The sequence below is a fragment of the Gobio gobio genome (assembly GCF_949357685.1).
Source record: "Gobio gobio genome assembly, chromosome: 13".
NCBI lineage: Eukaryota > Metazoa > Chordata > Actinopteri > Cypriniformes > Gobionidae > Gobio > Gobio gobio.
In genome coordinates, this window is record NC_137106.1 from 6364715 (window position 1) to 6385434 (window position 20720).

The following is a 20720-nucleotide window of genomic DNA, read 5'->3' on the forward strand; positions in this document are numbered from 1 at the left end:
TGTCGCTGGACACGCCCACATTTATCTGCCGGTGTGATCGCAGCTTTAAGATGAGACTAGTGTGAGAAAATGGCTCACTAACCTTATCTGATCATGTTTTTACAAACTGCTGGAGTGATTTATGTGTCTGTGGTAATCATCAGCGAGTCTCAGCTTCGGGTCCGAAGAGCTTCATCTGTAATGAACCTTGAACTTTCATTCATGTAGTCAATGAGCAGATGGATTTGATCCAAAGCTATTAAAAACGAGGAACATCATAAGCATTTCAAAGTGTTGAAGAAAGAACACTGAGGATGAAAACACATTTTCACATGTACAACTTTTGCATGATCTTTATAATATATCAGACTCGAATACATCGTTTATATTTTACAGCTATATTCCACTTCAGAGGATATTTAAAATCAACATGAAGCAACATTCACAATTCATTTTCCTCAGGTAATGGCATATTTACAAAACAACTTTCTCAATATACAAAAATAAACTGATTGCGTGGTAAAAAGTTGGCATTCTGTAGCAGAATAGCTATCACAGGTTTACAACCAGGGTTAATCAGGATATTATATTTTAAGACAAATTCTTTATATTAATATGCACTGATGAATCATTCACAATAAGACCGGGAATGTGTATTAAAAAACATAAATATAGTTCATTTTAATTTCATGTTGACTTTAAAAGTAATTGGGCTTGTAAAACAAAGATCAAAATCAAATGCTTAGTTTACCTCATAAAACATCTGTGTGCTCTCATACAATATTCATAAATCTTTCAACATTCATAAAATGTAAATAAATACCAAGCAGACATCACTAAAAAGCGTTTGTGGGTGCGTTCTCACTGCGTGATCTCAAATGAGCCGTGAGTTTGATTGGTCAGCGGTCTGTCCTCTCGTGTCCTCATGCGCTGAGTCTCTTTGGCCTGTAATGACAGTACAGTAAACCAGCCATGTTATGACCTTTTACAAGTGTTGTCTTTGTTTTTTTGGCTCTACTAGAACGTGCTTGACTTTTCAAAAAAACATTATTTGCACATATTCTCCACTGTTGCAGCTCTTCTCTTCCCAGTCTGTCAGTAACACTCTGGGGTGTGTTTCCCGAAAGCATCATTAACCAACTATGGTCGCAAGTTCTGTCGTTATCAACATAGTTCAACGAGTCTGTGTTTCCCGAAACCATTAGCCTGACGTGGTCATACTCAGATTCTAGTCAGAATATGAGTCTGATCTGCTCCATTGGGCTGTGATTATGGGGTGTTTCAACCAAACCAGGAAAGAAAACGCACTTAATTGGATAGACCTACAACCAATCAGAGCAACCGAGTAAGTGACGTATGTTGAGCGACGTATAGTTGTCCAAAGAACTCAACTGCACACACACTGGAAGAAGTAGAAGAAGAAGACGAGTGTAAACGATCTTTGCCGGTGTTGTAAACAGAATTTAAGGAGACACGGAGTACTTACCAACACCATCATCATTTCTGAGAGCAATAGTAAAGCTGAACGCATACACTAACAAGTTCTCCATTTAGTGAACGAATTCAACCCAAGCGCTCTTTGGTGACGTGATGATGACGTTACTGTTGATCATCTGTCCATCATCGTATAAAGCCCGCCCTGATGATTTGATTGGTCTGAACAGCTCTGGTTCCAGCACAACGGATCAAGTCCAGACTGAACTTCCCGACCTCAAATGTTGTGGGCGGGGCTAAATTCGGCTGTAAAAGATATAGATTGTACTGAATGTCAGCTTGCTTATTTTGCTCAAGATAAGGATTTATTGAGTCCACGTCATACAAACAAGAAACTCTGCTTCTAACCACAGGTCGAGAGCTGTCGTTCCAACCACACACGTTTGCGAATGTTCGTTGGAACTACGGTTTTGTAGCCTGGATGCCAGCCGAACGTAGCCCCGCCCACAACATTTGAGGTCTGGAAGTTCGTTCTGGACTTGATTCGTTGTGGAGCAACTATGCTGGAACCAGAGCTGTTCAGACCAATCAAATCATCAGGGCGGGCTTTATACGATGATGGACAGATGATCAACAGTAACGTCATCATCACGTCACCAAAGAGCGCTTGGGTTGAATTCGTTCACTAAACGGAGAACTTGTTGGTGTATGCGTTCAGCTTTACTATTGCTCTCAGAAATGATGATGGTGTTGGTAAGTACTCCGTGTCTCCTTAAATTCTGTTTACAACACCGGCAAAGATCGTTTACACTCGTCTTCTTCTTCTTCTACTTCTTCCAGCGTGTGTGCAGTTGAGTTCTGTTGACAATTATGCAATGCTTACCATAACCACCAGTTTCAACACACTACTAACTAACTCAACCAGGGCCATCCCTTTATTCTGCGTATAAATGATTTAAATGAGGAATATTGTGACGTGTTGGTTCCCGGTTTCAGGGAGTTCAGAAACAGAGACACTGTTAGACTCCCCCTGAAACTGCCTCATCGACACGGCATCTCAATAAACCCGTCTCCAGCGTGTTGCCTCCGATCATTCGAATATTGCACTTTAATAATTATTTAATCAACATCATCCTCAATAAACCCGTCTCCAGCATGTTGCCCCCGGTCCCTCGAATATTCTGATCCATTATGACCTCTGAGCTGTAAAGCTGCCAGAATAATAATAATAATACGCTGTTTGTTAATTGGCCAGAGGAGAACTGGCACCCCGACTGAGCCTGGTTTCTCCCAAGGTTTATTTTTCTCCATTAGGTCACCTAATGGGGTTTTGGTTTCCTTGCCACTGTTGCCTCTGGCTTGGCTTGCTCAGTTGGGGACACTAAATTTTTCAACTAAACATCGAAATACATCTAAATAATAAACTAAATTAACCATTTAAACTAAATTACTGATCAAATTATTGATCTAAAGCCCACACTGTCACTGTATGATACTTGAAATTTTTCCAGAATGGCTATACAGCTGAATAAAATTATGCTGCATTATTTTCCTGTTTAACACTGTAAAGCTGCTTTGAAACAATCTACATTGTTAAAAGCGCTATATAAATAAAGTTGACTTGACTTGACTTGACACTGATATATAGAGAAGAACTCCCGCTGGAGGGACTTTTGAACAGGGAAAACAGCAGAATAGGTCCTCTTTAATGCCATATTACAGAGAGAGACCCGAGTTTAAAAAAAGCCCCGGATTTCACAAATCCCATTTATTGAATAACATCATCTCAACATGAGATGTGCACCGCTGGGGAACAAACTTTTTTGTAGGGAGGATATTGCAAGCTCACAAACAACATTTTGAAGTTAGACACATGACTCGTCGTGTGTTTTAGTGAGATTAGGCTGGTTGGGAAGCGTATTACAGGACTCTGCAGTGGAAATGCAATGTGACGTTCAGCGGTTCCTCTGGTGATTGTAGCAGATGAAGTGGATGGAAAATCAACTCATTTATGCTCTGCATTTAAATCAGCAGCAAATGAAACAATCCTCCAGCAGACAAAAACATTTAAGATGCACAACCTCAGTCTTCAGTTGAGAACATTTGCAATGTGAAACGTGTTAAAAAATAGTTCATGCATTGCACAAAATGTTTCCCAGTACGTTTGTCTTGTTTTCCAGTACAAATATCTAAACATTCTTATATCAAGATACATTTACTTGAGAAGTCATGTGTCAAGTCTTGTTTTTCTATGCGTAGAAAAAGAAAAGTAACCCATACAGTCATAGAAATTGATCTTTTCCTCTTGAATTAAGTTTATTTTTCTGACCCCATTGGTGGATTTTTTTCTTCTTCTTGTTTTAATCATAAACTCGCTTCATGTTGGTCCATTTTTCAGAAAACAGGACTTAATATCTTACATGAATTTGCTTCTCAAAGAAATGCATCTTAATTTAAGAATGTTTTAATATTTGTACTGTAAAACAAGGCAAAAATACTGAGGAACAGGTCTTGACAGGAAGTTTCTTTGCTCACCTAACGGTTATTTTTTGATTAATCGATTCATCGGATAAAAGGACCTTTTTTTTTACTGACAAAACACACTTTTCCACATCCTGCCCAATGCTGTCCTTCAAACAAACGTGTCAGCTGGGTGCTATGAACACATACATAGTGAATATATCTACCATTACATAAATTAACCATGGTTTAACAATGAAAAAACAAAAACGTATTATTGTAGTTATTCAATGGTAACCACGAATTAACCATGGTTTGGCTTCAATTCATAGTTTAACTATATGGTATTTGTGTGGTTATACAAATGGGAATCAATACGCCAAAAACATGGTTTTACTATAATTTTCCTAAGTATAAGTCTGTGCTATCTATACATTGTGCAAAAAAGTTACTAAGCAAACAGAGTTTAAATCCCTACATTAAAATTATATTAAAGAGAAACAAAAACACAAACTCTGTGTTATTTCACTGCAATTTAGTCCAGATAGCACAGGACTCCTCACTTCCACTTAATGAGTATCTAGGGCTCGCTTTGGAAGAAGCCTGATTCCCTCCGCCATCACATATCGTAACAACAGACATCGCTGAGTGTTATCTTGACTTTTTTTTTTTTTTTTGTATTATGTTGGCTATGTTGTGTGTTTTAAACAAGTGAAGTGCTGTGGAAAAGAATTTCCCCTCAGGGGACAATAAAGTTTAAGTCACCAGATTAGAGGAATGTTCTGCAGGAACACACACATTCACTAGTAACTGTTACTATCATTTCTTTATCCTGTAGAAACGTCTAACATTTATATTTAATTACACGCTGCAATCCCTTTACAGTTACTACTCTCATAAAATACTTGAATTACAGGTTGACTTTTAAAACTAAATTTAGTGCCTAAAGCAGATATTTCAGCTAAGGGCATGCGCACCCGCCACACCGCCGCTCGTTCAGTGAAGTCTGAAGTTTAACACAGACTGTCCGGACGCGCTTTCATGCAATGAAATACATCCTGTAAAATTAACGTTTTGCTCTGAGGACGCAGACACACATCTGTCTTAGTGCATGACAGGGTATGTTAAACACTAATGCATTCACTTGAAGCTTAAAATAAAGCATTTGGATGTGTTTGGGCTCTTGGATCACATACCTTTCCCACAACAGCTCACAGTGTTTCCACTCCTCTATTTTTAGATGTATTTTGTCCATAAAAATGTGTTATTCAGTGCTGTAATTTGGCGCGACTGGTGTTTACCGTGCACAGGGCAGACCCGACTTCTCGATAATGAGAATCGTTGTCTAGGATTTTCATTATTTTATTCATTATTATTTTACAATTTTTTTCATTATTTTTTATTTTATCGACTAGCTGTTGCAGCCCTACACTGTGGCTACTGGTTTTCCAAAGTTACTAGCGACATTTGACATCAATCCCTCAATATCATATCATATTTAATATTTGTCAGCAGGAATATTAGGCTGCTGTCACTTTAAGACATGACGCACGGATCCATTAAACTGTTACACATGCGTTTTCTTTCTCATAGAACAAAATGAATGCAGCAGTTGAATCTCACTCAACATGCCCAAAACTAATTAATAAAAAGAGGAGTAGACGTGACATTTGGAATTACTTTGCTTATAAAACTGCTGAAGAACCATCAAACCTTGCCGAGCATCTGTCACTTGCCATTCCTGTCTTGTACAAGACATTGAGATCGACAGGTGAGTGCATAAATCAAAAATCTAATTTAGACATTTATTTTATTTTAACACTAATCAACGCACATACATAAGATCGTATCGTTTAAATATAACGAAATCTCCAGCGTTCGATTTCATCCAGTGAGGTTTAGATCTCATAATATTTGCACGCATACTAATGCACTATTTACATTCACGAAAGACATAACCAACTGCGTTTGTGACTACTCACTAAAGATGGACATTTTTGACATAATTTTGTGTGTTTGACTAAGGAAAAACAACTTAATTTGCTATGCACGAGCTCTTTAGGTTTGTGTGTGTTGTTGGTATGAGCGCAAAGAAAACTCTCTTAAAGAGCTTCCATCCCATGTATTACCAAATGCTATAAAATTGGCAAATGATTTCCTTCAGCTCTCCGGAAACGACAGCGAAAGTGTTGAATCTGAGCGCGCAGATTGCTTTTATAGTGCAGGTGCGATGTATTTCGAAGCCAATTTGCACATTTTGAGAGAAGGGAGAGTATTGCTGAAAAAAGCCCTGCAACAGCAACAATATTCATCCGGAGCAAATGAAGCGAGTGAGTGAGGAAAGGAGGGTTTGTGTGTCAAAGAAGGAGAGATGAGAGAGAAAGAGACGCTGGTATCTGTGTCTATTCTGAGGAAAATGAGTATTGGAAGCGTTTCAGATATTTCAGTATCAATATACGTCAAAAAAATCTATATTTTTAAAGCTGCAGTATGTAACTTTTCCGCCCGCTCGAGGTCGCCTACTCAAAACAAAGGCGTAGTTTGGTGACGCCATGTTTGAGCGCAGAATCGTTGGGAAAGAATTGGGATAGGATGTCAGATATGATGTCATCGACAGGCGACTCCCTCACACGTCCCGGTTCCTCAGTTAAAATAGCAATTTCTCACGATTTACAAATAGTTGGAAACATTTGGGATATTGTAAGTACTCAACTGAACAAAATATATAACACTGGCCTTGTGGTTTTTGGATATTTTACTGCAAAAAATTTACATAGTACACCTTTAACAACACTACATTGCACTTTATTATTCAGTTTATTTTTTATTGTTTATTTATTATAGTTTATTTCAGACGCATTTTTAAAAAAAACTACAATTGAAAACTGTATATATTATATATAAAATTGGCGGTTGTTAATGTTAAGCCCTGCTGAGGAAGAAAACAACTTTAAAGTGCAAAAATTCCGTCGTCATTTGTTGCTCCAAACCTGTGGGACTTTCTTCAGTGAAAGCCAAAAGGAGAAATTTTAGGTTATTTTGTCCTTTTTGGATCTTGACAGAAATGATTGAACACCTCTTGAAAAATTCTCTCAGAACACAGAAAGTCAAACGGGTCTGGAATGGCATATGATGAGAGAACGGAGTAACCGAGGAGAGAAGTTTCACTTTTGTGGTATAAGAGGCAAAACTCAGTATCCAATAAATTTTTCACACAGTTGTTTATAGTATGTACACGCACTGACATCTCCAGATGATTGTGAGCTTCCTGACGGGCAAAATAAGCAGAGAAGCCATGAGGAGCGGCTCGACTCCCTCGCACCGCGTGCGTCTGCTCAGTAGTCTGAGGGCGTGCGGAGGAGGCGCAATAATTCACTGATATGATGGACCGGACTTCCATACGGGGAGAAATGAAAGAATCATGGGAAAGGGGAGGCGTTGTAAAATTGATTTGTGAGAGGAAAGTCCTACCTTGGCATTGTGATTTTGCATAGCACGCGTTCAACAGCTGAATAAAAGAGCAAAATAAAATTCATGGTGAGTGATGATTATATTCACACGACAGTTTCATGCATCATCAAACGGGGCATTCCTGCTGTGCATTATATTTTCATGATGCCACACTATCATATACCTTTAAAAACAAAACAAAAAAATCTAATATTTTAAGAACAAAACCATATTAGATGTTTATTTTTTCAATTAAAGGTCCCGTTTTTCGTGTTTTTTTGAAGCTTTGATTGTGTTTACAGTGTGCAATATAACATGTGTTCATGTTTCATGTGTAAAAAAACACAGTATTTTTCACACAATTTACTTATCTGTATACCGCTGTTTTCACTGTCCTCAAAACGGCCTGAGAATTTCCTCGTTCTATGAAGTCCCTCTTTCAGAAATACGTAACGAGTTCTGATTGGGCCAGCGGTTCCCGTGTTGTGATTCGACAGCAGCTTAGCTCACGTTGCCCGGGAAGGCCACGCCTCTTACCGTAACGGGGAGATGAACGCGCTCAAACTACAGCCCCTGAAGGCCAAACAAAGGTGATTTGACTCCGGGATGAAAATAACAGCGTCTGACATGGCGACAAACGCAACCGAACCGAACGCAACACTTCCTCTTCTCCACGAGGGAGCAACAAGACCACGCCCCCTTTTTTGCATATTCTTGTGGGCGGAGGTTAGTCAACAAACTGTTCTACTGACGTAATTAAAGCAGGATGTACAGGGATGTAGTCCAACCCGGCCGTTCGCTGTCGGCTTTGAAAGGGAACTTCTGTCAAATAAAATATCTCGCTTGGCATTGAACTTTGAGCTTTATAATTTTACAGGTATTATTTATGCTCTAACAGCAACATTACACACTAACTAAAGTTTGAAAAATGGGATCACGAAGAACAGGACCTTTAAAAAGAAAACCCATGAAGCCTACTATATTTTATACACAAATTTCTAAGGTCTCTAAATGATCTGAAAAACATGTTTGACATGATCTCCTACAGTCCTTCTGTCGTCTGATTGATAGTTTACACTTTTTTAGCTAGTAAACGTCCTTCAGCTCATGCTTCACGTGTCTTTCTGCTGTGAAATCTGCACTGATTTTTTTATCAAGTAAACATAAACTTTGATACTATTTCAAGATGAACACTGAACTTCAGTTTACTTGATTATCCATACATCTTTTTTTTCATGTTCAAATGTGAGTGAAATATCAGGGCTCAACATTAAGCTTGTTCACGTGTTTGTCCTTCGGACAAGTAAATCATAAGTCATTCACTTGTCCGAGTAAAAAATGTGCTTGTCCAAAAAAAAAAAAATGTTTTGAGTGTTGTAAATAAAATGTATTCTGAAGCAATATTCTCACCAGTGTTCAATCAGCTTTGACATATTTAAATCTGCATATTTGTGATATTTTTACCTTTTATAAAGGGCATTTTCCCCCTAATCTTATTAAATGTAGGCTATGCTTCAGCTTTCCTTTTATATTCTTAAATTTGATCTATAAATTAAATTAGAAGACGACACTGGCTGTTACCAGTCAAATTAAATAATTTACACTGAAAAAGCATTAAATAATGTTATGAGATTGTTCTAAATATTTTTTGAATATAGAAATGAGAAAAGTTGGAAAGAATGTTTAAACATGAAACTAAAGCACCAGTAGGTGGCAGCATGTGACCGTCTGAATGAGCGATTCATTGAGTCGATTCGTTCAAACGGCTGATTCATTCAAGAAATAGGCGGTCGTTTATGAACAGGTCATTGAATCTTTGATTCAACCGATTCATTCAAAGCGTTGAATCATTCACTGATATGCTGTTGTGGTCACACACGTTCTGTTGTGATCTTTGTTTGGAACTATTTTCGCTGCTGAAATAGAACAAAAACAGTCAATATTGCATCTAAAATGTAAGTGACTTGATGTTAATTAATTGTTTATGGAACTGTCATATGAAATCTGTCATTTTCAGTCGTAATGTTATTCAGGAAAACAGCACTCTTGGTAATGTGACGTTGCAACTGAATCATATGTTATAAATATAAATAAACTCCACATTTCTACATTTTCACGGCAGTGTGTTAACTGAGTTTCTCTGTGTGAGCGGTGCACATTTGTTTCGATTTCTCCTCAAAACAAGCGTCAACAGCGCGAGCGTTATAGTTAACGTCAGTTCATTATACATTATCCCCTATAGATCGCCACTTACACTAATGAATGCAGAATCATTCTTGCATTTTGGTGATTCCCTAGTTATTTTTTGTTAATGACGTTTTATCAGCCAGTCGGGCAAGAAAAATTATTTTTCACTTGACCCTTTAAAAAATCCACTTGTCCTGGACAAGCGTTAATGTCGAGCCCTGAATATGATCATCAGGCTTTTGAGGAAGGTTTATCTGTTCATCTGTCAATCATCATTGTATTGCATTATATGTTTAAAACCACAAAGTTTTGGTCATAAAACTAAGCATTTAAATACCATCTTACTGAGACATATTACTGGCAGATATAGAGCGACGACCAGTGTTGGGGGTAACGCATTACAAGTAACTTGAGTTGCGTAATAATATTACTTTTTCCAAGTAACTAGTAAAGTAACGCATTACTTTTCAAATTTACAACAAAATATCCTAGTTACTTTTTCAAAAAAGTAACGCAAGTTACTTTTTCAGATTCATTTGACTGACAGCTCTCCTGCCCCCATGTTGAGAAAAATAAGTGCAGAGGCGTTTGTGTGAACATGATGGTTATTGTAGTTCTAGACTAAATGTGAGCATTTATTTATCTCACTTGCACAATAAAGATTCTGTACTCCTCAAAATGAATAAAATCAGTCAAATGCAAAATCAGAATACTATGCAAACCTCCAATAATTATGCATAATCTACCTTTATATTTAATTGACCAATGTCTTGCTGCTGACCTTTGATGATGAAAATTACTAGATTTTTTGTTGTTATTGGTAAAACTTTTTCTCCTGCATCCTATTCCTTCATTATCCAGAGCTGCGCCCTCTACTGTTCATGCGGGAATCTGCATTTTTACCTCAGCCTGGGGCTTATTATTTCAATTTTGGTATGAAGAGGTCTTTACCGTTGCAGAAAAATATAACTTTTTTGTTATAAACAAAAACAAGCCCAGCCCAGGTGAGAAAAAGTAACGCAAAAGTAACGTAATGCATTACTTTTCTTAAAAAGTAACTAAGTAACTCAATTAGTTACTTTTTAAGGGAGTAACGCAATATTGTAATGCATTACTTTTCAAAGTAACTTTCCCCAACACTGGCGACGACTGATATTTATATGCATTTTATGTAAGCATTTGCTATACTATTATAAAGATCTCATTGATTTACATTACAAGCATCAGCATTTCATCACTTTTTGTCCATATTAATATCAGCATCTAGGCTGGATGCCAGCTGAATTTAGCCCCGCCCACAACATTTGAGGTCTGGAAGTTCGTTCTGGACTTGATCCGTTGTGGAGCAACTATGCTGGAATCAGAGCTGTTCAGACCAATCAAATCATCAGGGCGGGCTTTATACGATGATGGACAGATGATCAACAGTAACGTCATCATCACGTCACCAAAGAGCGCTTGGGTTGAATTCGTTAACTAAACGGAGAACTTGTTGGTGTATGCGTTCAGCTTTACTATTGCTCTCAGAAATGATGATGGTGTTGGTAAGTACTCCGTGTCTCCTTAAATTCTGTTTACAACACCGGCAAAGATTGTTTACACTCGTCTTCTTCTACTTCTTCCAGCGTGTGTGCAGTTGAGTTCTGTTGACAATTATGCGTTTTTTTAAATTTGTATTAAACATTACAAAACATCGCAGTATTAAAGCGGTACAGATAGACATGCAAACGACAACTATGCATTAGTGAAGTGTCGTTCATGTACGATTCATTCTTTTTTAACTAATCTTTAATGTGACAACGAGTTGTTTCAGAGAGCGATTCGTTCATTTTGTGTTGACCGCGCATGCACTACATGCCATCGGTTCTGTTCAGGATCTTCTGCATTCAGCCTATGGGGCTGAGAGTTGGTGAACGAATGACTCGAACCTGAAGACTCAAGAGGCGAACTAATCTTTCCGTGATTAAATGTGAAGTGACAAAAAGAAAGAACGGAGAATTCGGAGGTGAGGTGAACTAACAGACTGCAGAGCCTGAATACCCAGCTAAGCAATTAATGAATCATTTCTTTCTTTAAGTCTGGCCTTGGCTGCATTAGCTTGTAATTTATTATTTATTCTAAATGTGGTGATCAACATTTGCATAGATGTTTTGGGGAATTTAACATGTGACATTTTAATTATATTCTGCTGAAATTAATGAAATTACTGAGAAAAGATTTGTTCCCTTGCTGAATGAGATTCAAAGATCCAAGTCCGTAAAATGATCCTAATTTCCCACTACTACTATAGCTGCGTCTCCATAGGTCGCATTTGAAGGCTGCATACATCATTGAGGCGGTCTCATTTAAGAAAAGAAACCGTTAGATTCTGAAGTAAGAAAGTAATTGCAGTATTTTACACCTCACAAGGAATAACAGTATATTTTATTACGGTTACTTTTCTCAAATAAGACATCATTGATGACGTATGAAGCCTTCAAATGCGACCTCTGGAGGATGCAGCCTTCGAAATGAGACGCAGCCTGACGTCGCTCAACATACGTCACTTACTCCGTTGCCCTGATTGGTTGTATGTCTATCCAATTGAGTGCAGAGGCATTTCGGTTGAGACATGATTCTGACTGGAATTGAGTGTGACTAGGTCAGGCTAATCTGCATCAAATTGCATATTTTTGCAAATTTTTGGGCCTCTGAATAAAACTGGTAAAGTTTCAGGTAAATTTTTTGCACGTTTAGTTAATTTTGAGCATTGTTAGGTATGTGTACTGAATCATTCCTCTCATGCCATTCATTTCTCAGGGGGTCAAAATGACCCGCAAGGGAAGGATTTGTTACTTTTTTTAATTTCACCCACAAAACTCCTCGAATCCAGTCAAATTTTTGTGTGTATTTGTGGTTCAATTACAACAAAAGTCCTAAGGGTTTGGACCACTACGATGAAAACTTGATTTTTAAAAACTTTTTAAAATTGAGTTTCGGGTTAAAATGACCCGAGGGAAGGATGATTGGCTAAAGGTTCAATAAACTTTCAAATCAACAGCACAAAGGATCACAGGGTTTTTCCTACATTGAAAATTTTTTGGCGGCCGCCAAAAAAATTTTTTGTCCCGCCAAAGCTTTATTTGATGAGTTATTGTGATTTATGAATGATGTAGAATAGATGCTGCGCTTGTAACTGAGTGACAGAGAGACGATCAGAGCTCCTCCCTCGCTCGCACTCTCTCTGTCTTCAAAATAAGCATTCTTAGCTTTCTAATATTTCACATATTACGTTAATCAAAATCAAAAGGTCGGAAGACCGAATCCATGTTGCACGTGGCGCTATCAGAAGATGTTTTCCTTTCATTACCGCTGGGTGTGAAATGCGCTCAAAAAACATTGACTGATTCTCTGACCAGCTGCATAAAGCATACTTTCAATAAACGGGAAACAAATCGTGTCCAGTTATGAAGTGTTTTCTGTGTGTTGACAAATCTTTCGCGATGTTCTAACAGACGGGATTCACACACAACGCGTCTGCTAATAGGCTTGTTTGAGATGCGCCTCGCCTCGCCTGCAGTTCAGCCGAGACTAGGCGGCTGCAGTGAGGGGAGGAGTGAAAAAAGTGCAGGCAAGCCGGACAGTTCTCTCTTCTCGTAGTGGATCCGACACCTGCGAGATCAAAGGCGGATATCGCGGGATTCACACTCGTGCGCTTTGTTGCTGATAAACTGGATGTAATTTAAGTTCTGTGTTACTTTTATATGAAAATAAATATTATGAACAAGACACCCAAAGTTTTTGTTATTTATTTCCATTCGAAAGACGTGTTTATCAATCATTTTTACTTTAATTAGGCCTACATACATGTTTGTGTATATATATATATATATATATATATATATATATATATATATATATATATATATATATATATATATATATATATATATATATATATATATATATATATATATATATATATATATATATATTTATAAATATGACAACAATCACATAACCTACAGAGAGATCGCCTTTGTTAGAGAGTTTGGGAATATTCACACCTAAAAACATGATATCAGAGTTTTAAAATCAAACATTTTTAAAAAGAACCATACATCACGGTTGTTTAAACCAATAAGCATTAAGCTGTGTCGTCAGCAAGTCGTTTCCCATCATGCTTTTGCTCCGCGCAGTCGGTGGAGAGCAAATGCGCTCGACTGCAGAATCCGACACATCCGCCTTTCGCTCGCGAGAGTTTTTTGACATACGTCGGCATGACATCAGAGCAAGGCGGACCGCCCTCGGACACTTTTCTAACCGGAATGCATCTCGCGCTGATCACCGGTGATCGGTTCTGCGCAGATTTCGCTCATCTCAAACAAGCCTAATGTCCGATTCGCAACCTAATGACTCCTTTGAACCAAATCATTTTAACGACTGGTTAGAACAACTCATCTGTCCAACACTGAACTCACGAATCAGTTTAAATTTACTCAGAACACCTGAAATGAGAACACAAGTGTGCTTACACAATTTAGCAAGAGTGGGTGTAAGAGTTAGTTTTAATTATCCACAGTCTTTCAGCTTATTTATGTTCACAATGTGTAGTAAAATAAATAGCCTATAAATCACTTAGTTTAGACTGGAGTGAGGTGAACCCAGAACAAAGTTGTTATTAGCTAGCTGATAATTTTGTGAAATTGTATATGGCAGAAAATTAGGCTATTTATTCATTTTTTAAATACTACTTTTTAATATTGATATGATTATATACCAAAACAATTATCAGTAAATAGTGTAAAAATGAGGAACAAAAACAAACATCAAGGTATCCCACATGAAAAAATACAATAGTATATTATAGTATATTATAGTAAAATTACTATAGTGTTTTTGAACCATAGTAAAGATACAACAGTAAATTGTAGTATATTGTAGTATATTATAGTATTTACTACACTTTGTTTATTTACTGTAGTATATTTACTATAGTACAGTTCAAAAAAACTATAGTATTTACTAGAGTAATTTTACTATAATATACTATAGTATTTTTTCATGTGGGATCAAAATAAGATAAGCAAAAGTTACAAACTTTCTTTGAATTTATTTAAAATGTATTGTCAGTATTGCGCTTGCAGATCACAATGGTAGGGTACTTTTTTAATGTGCGTGCGTGTGTGTGTATGGGTGACCATGTCTGTCAGCCACCACCGAAGACCATTTTTGACCCAGGAAAAACCCTGGATCAGTAAGGATCAATGAATTCAGTGATGTTTTGTGTTGGTTTGCGCCTCTCTAAAACATTTATCCTCTTTGATCAAATCAACATTCGGTCACACTTTAGTTTAGGGTCCATTCTCACTGTCAACTATTAACTATGACGTTTGCCTCAATAAACCCCAAATTGCTGCTTATTAATAGTTAGTAAGGTAGTTGTTAAGTTTAGGTGTTGAGTAGATTAAGGGATGTAGAATATGATCATGCATTAATATGTGCTTTATAAGTGCTCATAAACAGCCAATATCCTAGTAATATGCATGTTAATAAGCAACTAGTTAACAGTGAGAATTGGACCCTAAACCAAAGAGAAGTCTGAGTGCTTATGAACATCTGCTATACCTTTATATGGAAACACATCCTTAATTACAGAAGGACATTCATTAAGGTGAATTCAGGGTGATCGGGACACATTTTGCCATCGAGATGACTTGGAAAAAGTGTCCCAATCACCCTGAATTCACCCTATGAAGAGATAACAGAGTTCAAATGGCCCTGCACAGCAGGAATGACTGAAACATTAAGGTACCGGTGGTGAAATACCTCCTCGTTGTGTTTCTCCAGCCTCTCGAGTTGCTCGCGCTGAGCCGCCTGGAGTTGCTCGTTCTCTTTGGACTGTTTCATGGCAAGCTGTCAATCAACGCCCATGTTAATTTACATAATTAGAAACATGCATTCAGGAAAAAAAAACAACAATCAGAAACAAGATTAGAATCGTTACCCTCTTTCTTTCAGTGAGAAACTTCCTTGTGTTCGTGCTGTTGAGCTCTCGAACTCTCCTGCAGAGACAATATCAGTGGAGTCATGGACCGTTTTTAAAGGCTAGATGTAGATTATTGCGTATAAGGTTTGGCCAGTAGGTTGCGCTGGCTTAACATGTGCACACCCTAAATCAGGGGTGGCGAACTCCAGTCCTGGAGAGCCTCAGTCCTACAGAGTTCAACTCCAATCCTGATAAAACTCACCTGCCTGGAGCTTTCTAGTAACCCTTCAGACCTTGATTAGCTTGTTCAGGTGTGTTTGATTTAGCCTGGCTCCGCCCTCCTCCGTACTTCCGCTCAATTTTCATTTTTCCTTCAGTACTCCGTCTGGGATTGCGGTATAATCTCTGGTTTTCACCGGTCAAATTTTAACCGGTCCAATCAGCGAACAGAGGGAGTGGCTGAGAACGATAACGCTGATGTCGTGCGCTAGTTTGAGATGACATACGTCACGACCAAATGTTAGCGATTGGTTATGGCAGATCCAGAGTGGCTCTGGGCAGATCCAATAGTTTTAAACTTCAACAGAGTACCCGCCTTCAAGGAAGTTAATGCTTGTCAATGAGTGATGGGAAGTTCGGTTCTTTTCCGCGAACTGGTTCTTTCGGACAGTTCATTTCAATGAACTGGTTCACCGGTTCTTATACGTCCTCACGTAATGACGTCATTTCTATCATACCGGCGGATGAAAATACTAATATTAATAATCATCATCTTTGATAAGTTCTTACATTTACGTTTTGCAAAAGCACTCAATACACTGTCGAGCAAACACGGATTTTACACAGATTAAATAAACGTACATTGACATAAACTTACACAAGCCCTCGGTTCACCTGTGCTCATATTATCAGCATCAGCTGTCCGAGAGGAACAGTTCGGTTCAGATGGTGCTGTCACGCATGCCCACTTTGCTCAGTATCACAGCTCATCGGTTCTCAGTATCGAACATGTTCGAAAGAAACCGGTTCTCGGATCACCAGTACAGAATCGAGAACCCTGTACGTTCGGTAGTACACGCATGCTCAGCTCATCGGTTCTCAGTATCAAACGTGTCCGAAAGATCGAACGTGTCCGAAAGAAATGGTTCTCAGCTCATCGGTTCTTGTTTCAAAGAAACCGGTTCTTGGATCACCAGTACAGAATCGAGAACCCTGTACGTTCGGTAGTACACGCATGCTCAGCTCATCGGTTCTCAGTATCAAACGTGTCCGAAAAATCGACCATGTCCGAAAGAAATGGTTCTCAGCTCATCGGTTCTTGTTTCAAAGAAACCGGTTCTTGGATCACCAGTACAGAATCAAGAACCCTGTACGTTCGGTAGTACACGCATGCTCAGCTCATCGGTTCTCAGTATTGAACATGTCCGAAAGAAATGGTTCTCAGCTCATCGGTTCTCGGTTCAAAGAAACCGGTTCTCGGATCACCAGTACAGAATCGAGAACCCTGTACGTTCGGTAGTACACGCATGCTCAGCTCATCGGTTCTCAGTATCGAACGTGTCTGAAAGAAATGGTTCTCAGCTCATCGGTTCTCGGTTCAAAGAAACCGGTTCTCGGATCACCAGTGCAGAATCAAGAACCCTGTACGTTCGGTAGCACACGAATGCTCAGCTCATCGGTTCTCAGTATCAAACGTGTCCGAAAAATCGACCGTGTCCGAAAGAAATGGTTCTCAGCTCATCGGTTCTTGTTTCAAAGAAACCGGTTCTCGGATCACCAGTACAGAATCGAGAACCCTGTACATTCGGTAGCACACGAATGCTCAGCTCATCGGTTCTCAGTATTGAACATGTCCGAAAGAAATGGTTCTCAGCTCATCGGTTCTCGATTCAAAGAAACCGGTTCTCGGATCACCAGTACAGAATCAAGAACCCTGTACGTTCGGTAGCACACGAATGCTCAGCTCATCGGTTCTCAGTATCAAACGTGTCCGAAAAATCGACCGTGTCCGAAAGAAATGGTTCTCAGCTCATCGGTTCTTGTTTCAAAGAAACCGGTTCTTGGATCACCAGTACAGAATCAAGAACCCTGTACGTTCGGTAGTACACGCATGCTCAGCTCATCGGTTCTCAGTATTGAACATGTCCGAAAGAAATGGTTCTCAGCTCATCGGTTCTCGGTTCAAAGAAACCGGTTCTCGGATCACCAGTACAGAATCGAGAACCCTGTACGTTCGGTAGTACACGCATGCTCAGCTCATCGGTTCTCAGTATCGAACGTGTCTGAAAGAAATGGTTCTCAGCTCATCGGTTCTCGGTTCAAAGAAACCGGTTCTCGGATCACCAGTGCAGAATCAAGAACCCTGTACGTTCGGTAGCACACGAATGCTCAGCTCATCGGTTCTCAGTATCAAACGTGTCCGAAAAATCGACCGTGTCCGAAAGAAATGGTTCTCAGCTCATCGGTTCTTGTTTCAAAGAAACCGGTTCTCGGATCACCAGTACAGAATCGAGAACCCTGTACATTCGGTAGCACACGAATGCTCAGCTCATCGGTTCTCAGTATTGAACATGTCCGAAAGAAATGGTTCTCAGCTCATCGGTTCTCGATTCAAAGAAACCGGTTCTCGGATCACCAGTACAGAATCGAGAACCCTGTACGTTCGGTAGCACACGAATGCTCAGCTCATCGGTTCTCAGTATCAAACGTGTCCGAAAGATCGAACGTGACCGAAAGAAATGGTTCTCAGTTCAGATTCGAGAACTGTTAACTCGAGAACCGCTGTACATTTGATAGTACACACATGCTCAGTATCAGCTGCTCGTGAGTTCTCATCAGTTCTCTCAGCACAACATGTCTCAGTTCAGTGAACTGTTGGAGTTACTAGAGTAGCATATACTTCAGGATATTAGTTTATTTCTAGTCACAGGGACTGTCACTCATGTCAGAATGTGAGTAACTTTAGTAACTTGTGGATCAGCGCTGACTCAAGACGCGAACTGTTTAGAACAATTCAGTCCGATTTGGTGAACTGGTTTGACCGGTTCACTAAAAAGAACCGGTTCAAAAGAACGATTTGTTCACAAACTGTTGTCAATGGAGAGTGGCCAGACTCTCTGTACAAATGAAATGTACGAGAGTCTGGTAGGACCAGGCAAGGTTTGATTGGGGTTATGCAGAACTGTGGCTCTCCAGGACTGACGTTCGCCACTCCTGCCCTAAATGGATGAAGATAATGATGATTACAAAGTTTCATTACAATATACCAAAGCGTTCCCAAAACACACCCTCAGTTCCGCTTTGGCATTCTCAATTTATTCCAAAAAGTTATGAAAATCACATTTGTGAAGTTTGGTCTGAAGATTAAAACTCTCTATGAAGGGGTTTCAAAATGGTTTGCCTGAAAAAAAGATCCTACAAATTGAGCCAACAACTTTCAGGAATTTTAATATTAGTCAACATATTAAAGCATTGTGGAGATGGGGTTTATTATCCTGAATGACGTGCTTACTGTATGATCAAAATTTCAGGAGAATAACAAGAAAGTTGAAAAAAACTTTCAAGCTTTAACAAAATTTTAAATGGTGGAAGCTAATGCACTGAACTGAACTGAGCAGAGAAGAATAGAATAATAGTTCTAGATGCGTTTCCCCAAATTATATGGATGAAATTGCACAAGATGGTTCTGTTTGGCCATTGCATTGTAATAGCAATGTCTCAAAATACAAGCCAAGCACAAAGGAGAGTGCAGCTACAAAGCAGCGCTGGTCGTATGAGCTTTAAAGGGAAGTAGTTATTATTACCGTTCCCTCTCAGCCTTGTTCTTTATGCTTTTGTCTTGACTGATGGCTTTGCTGCTCTCCATTGAGGTCTTGGCTTGGTTGGTTCGCAGCTCTTTACTCTGTCTGTAAGAAGAGGAGGAGGAGGAAAATAATTCAGTTTGGTTTCTATGACAAACATTAGTTTGCTCTGTGATGTTAAAAGCATACGCTGTGCAAATGTCAACCACTTGAGATAGTAAAAAGTGTTCCATACAACTTTTTGCATATGTTTTTTAATACTAGTTTGACTGTTTTTAAAGTATTTTGTTATGAACTTAAGTGTGTGACACTTTTACTATTAAAGGGATCCCATGGCTTAATATAACATAATTTATGTCTCTCGCTGAGATATGTAGTAGAAAACCCATGAAAGATTTGCGTTATTAAAAAAATCCAATACATATTTGGACAATGGGCAGCGCCATTTTGTTTGCGTTCTAGGTTGATGACGTAGAATGGTTGCATTCGCAATCAACTGGCGCTACCCGTAGCTATTTTTACCACAACACAACTCGAAAAATGTTTCAGAGTTAAACAAAACCCATGAATTGCTTTGTAATTGCATTTAAAACACACTCAAACACGTGCACACAAACTCTCTCACACACACACACACACACACACACACACATCCATGCACTGTGCGCGCACACACATGCTCAATCAGCTGTAATGTTATACACGAGGTTGACTTTTAACAATTAATTAATTAAACTACAATTAATTTTCCGCCTGGTGTTATTTACTAAAAAAGCTTGTAAAACATCAACCCTGTTGTGCACAGACAATTGACACACCTCTTTTTTTTCAAGACAAGTTGCACTGTCAGTATATTTGTGTTGCATTGATGTCACCTGAATGTAAAATAAGTTATGGGACCATAAAGACAAATGAAAAAAAAAAAAACGGAAATTGAATCACTCAAATATTTATTGAAAACACACACAAATAAATAAAAGCTAAGCATATTTCCTCTGGAAAACAGTTTGTTCAAGTCTTTGGAGTCCTGGAACTCAGGAATAAACATGAGAACTTATACAGAACCAAAACTATTTACATTTTTCCAAAAAAAGTCCAGGCGCTTTTGGCCTCTTTGGATTTTGGATATTTACTGGTGCCAAGCCTCAAAACAGTTCCTATCAGGAACTTCTCCTCAAACTTTTTCCTCAAACTTTCTCCACAAAACTACTAAAAACTGCAGCGCGTCTCTCTCTCTCTATCCTCAACACTAGCCGTGCTTCTCTCTCTCTTCACAATAACAAAGCTGTGGTTCATGCGTAATGACGCACACCAACGTGGATGACGGATCAGCCTGTCATTGGTCAAACCCTCATCCAAAATGGCAGCTAGCATCGCGCTAGCGGCAAAAATGACGGAAAATTTATAAATTATGGACATCAAGTGGATATATCTTGGATGTA

General features: G+C 38.8%; 1 protein-coding gene across 3 annotated transcripts in view; it reads right to left on the reverse strand.

The window, feature by feature from the left end:
• Positions 1-308: 308 nt before the first annotated feature.
• Positions 309-20720, reverse strand: part of plcb4a (phospholipase C, beta 4a) — a 115125-nt gene continuing 94713 nt past the window's right edge. For 2 of the 3 annotated variants that reach the window (XM_079832871.1, XM_079832872.1), the window contains 4 exons: positions 19282-19383; positions 15497-15554; positions 15319-15405; positions 309-924 (listed from right to left, as the gene is read on the reverse strand). In XM_079832871.1, the coding sequence (XP_079688997.1) occupies positions 841-924; positions 15319-15405; positions 15497-15554; positions 19282-19383 (331 nt within the window). In that variant the 3' untranslated portion in view covers positions 309-840. Of the gene's footprint in view, positions 925-7344; positions 7382-15318; positions 15406-15496; positions 15555-19281; positions 19384-20720 lie in introns of all 3 variants that reach the window. The other variant, XM_079832870.1, reaches the window with a different exon arrangement.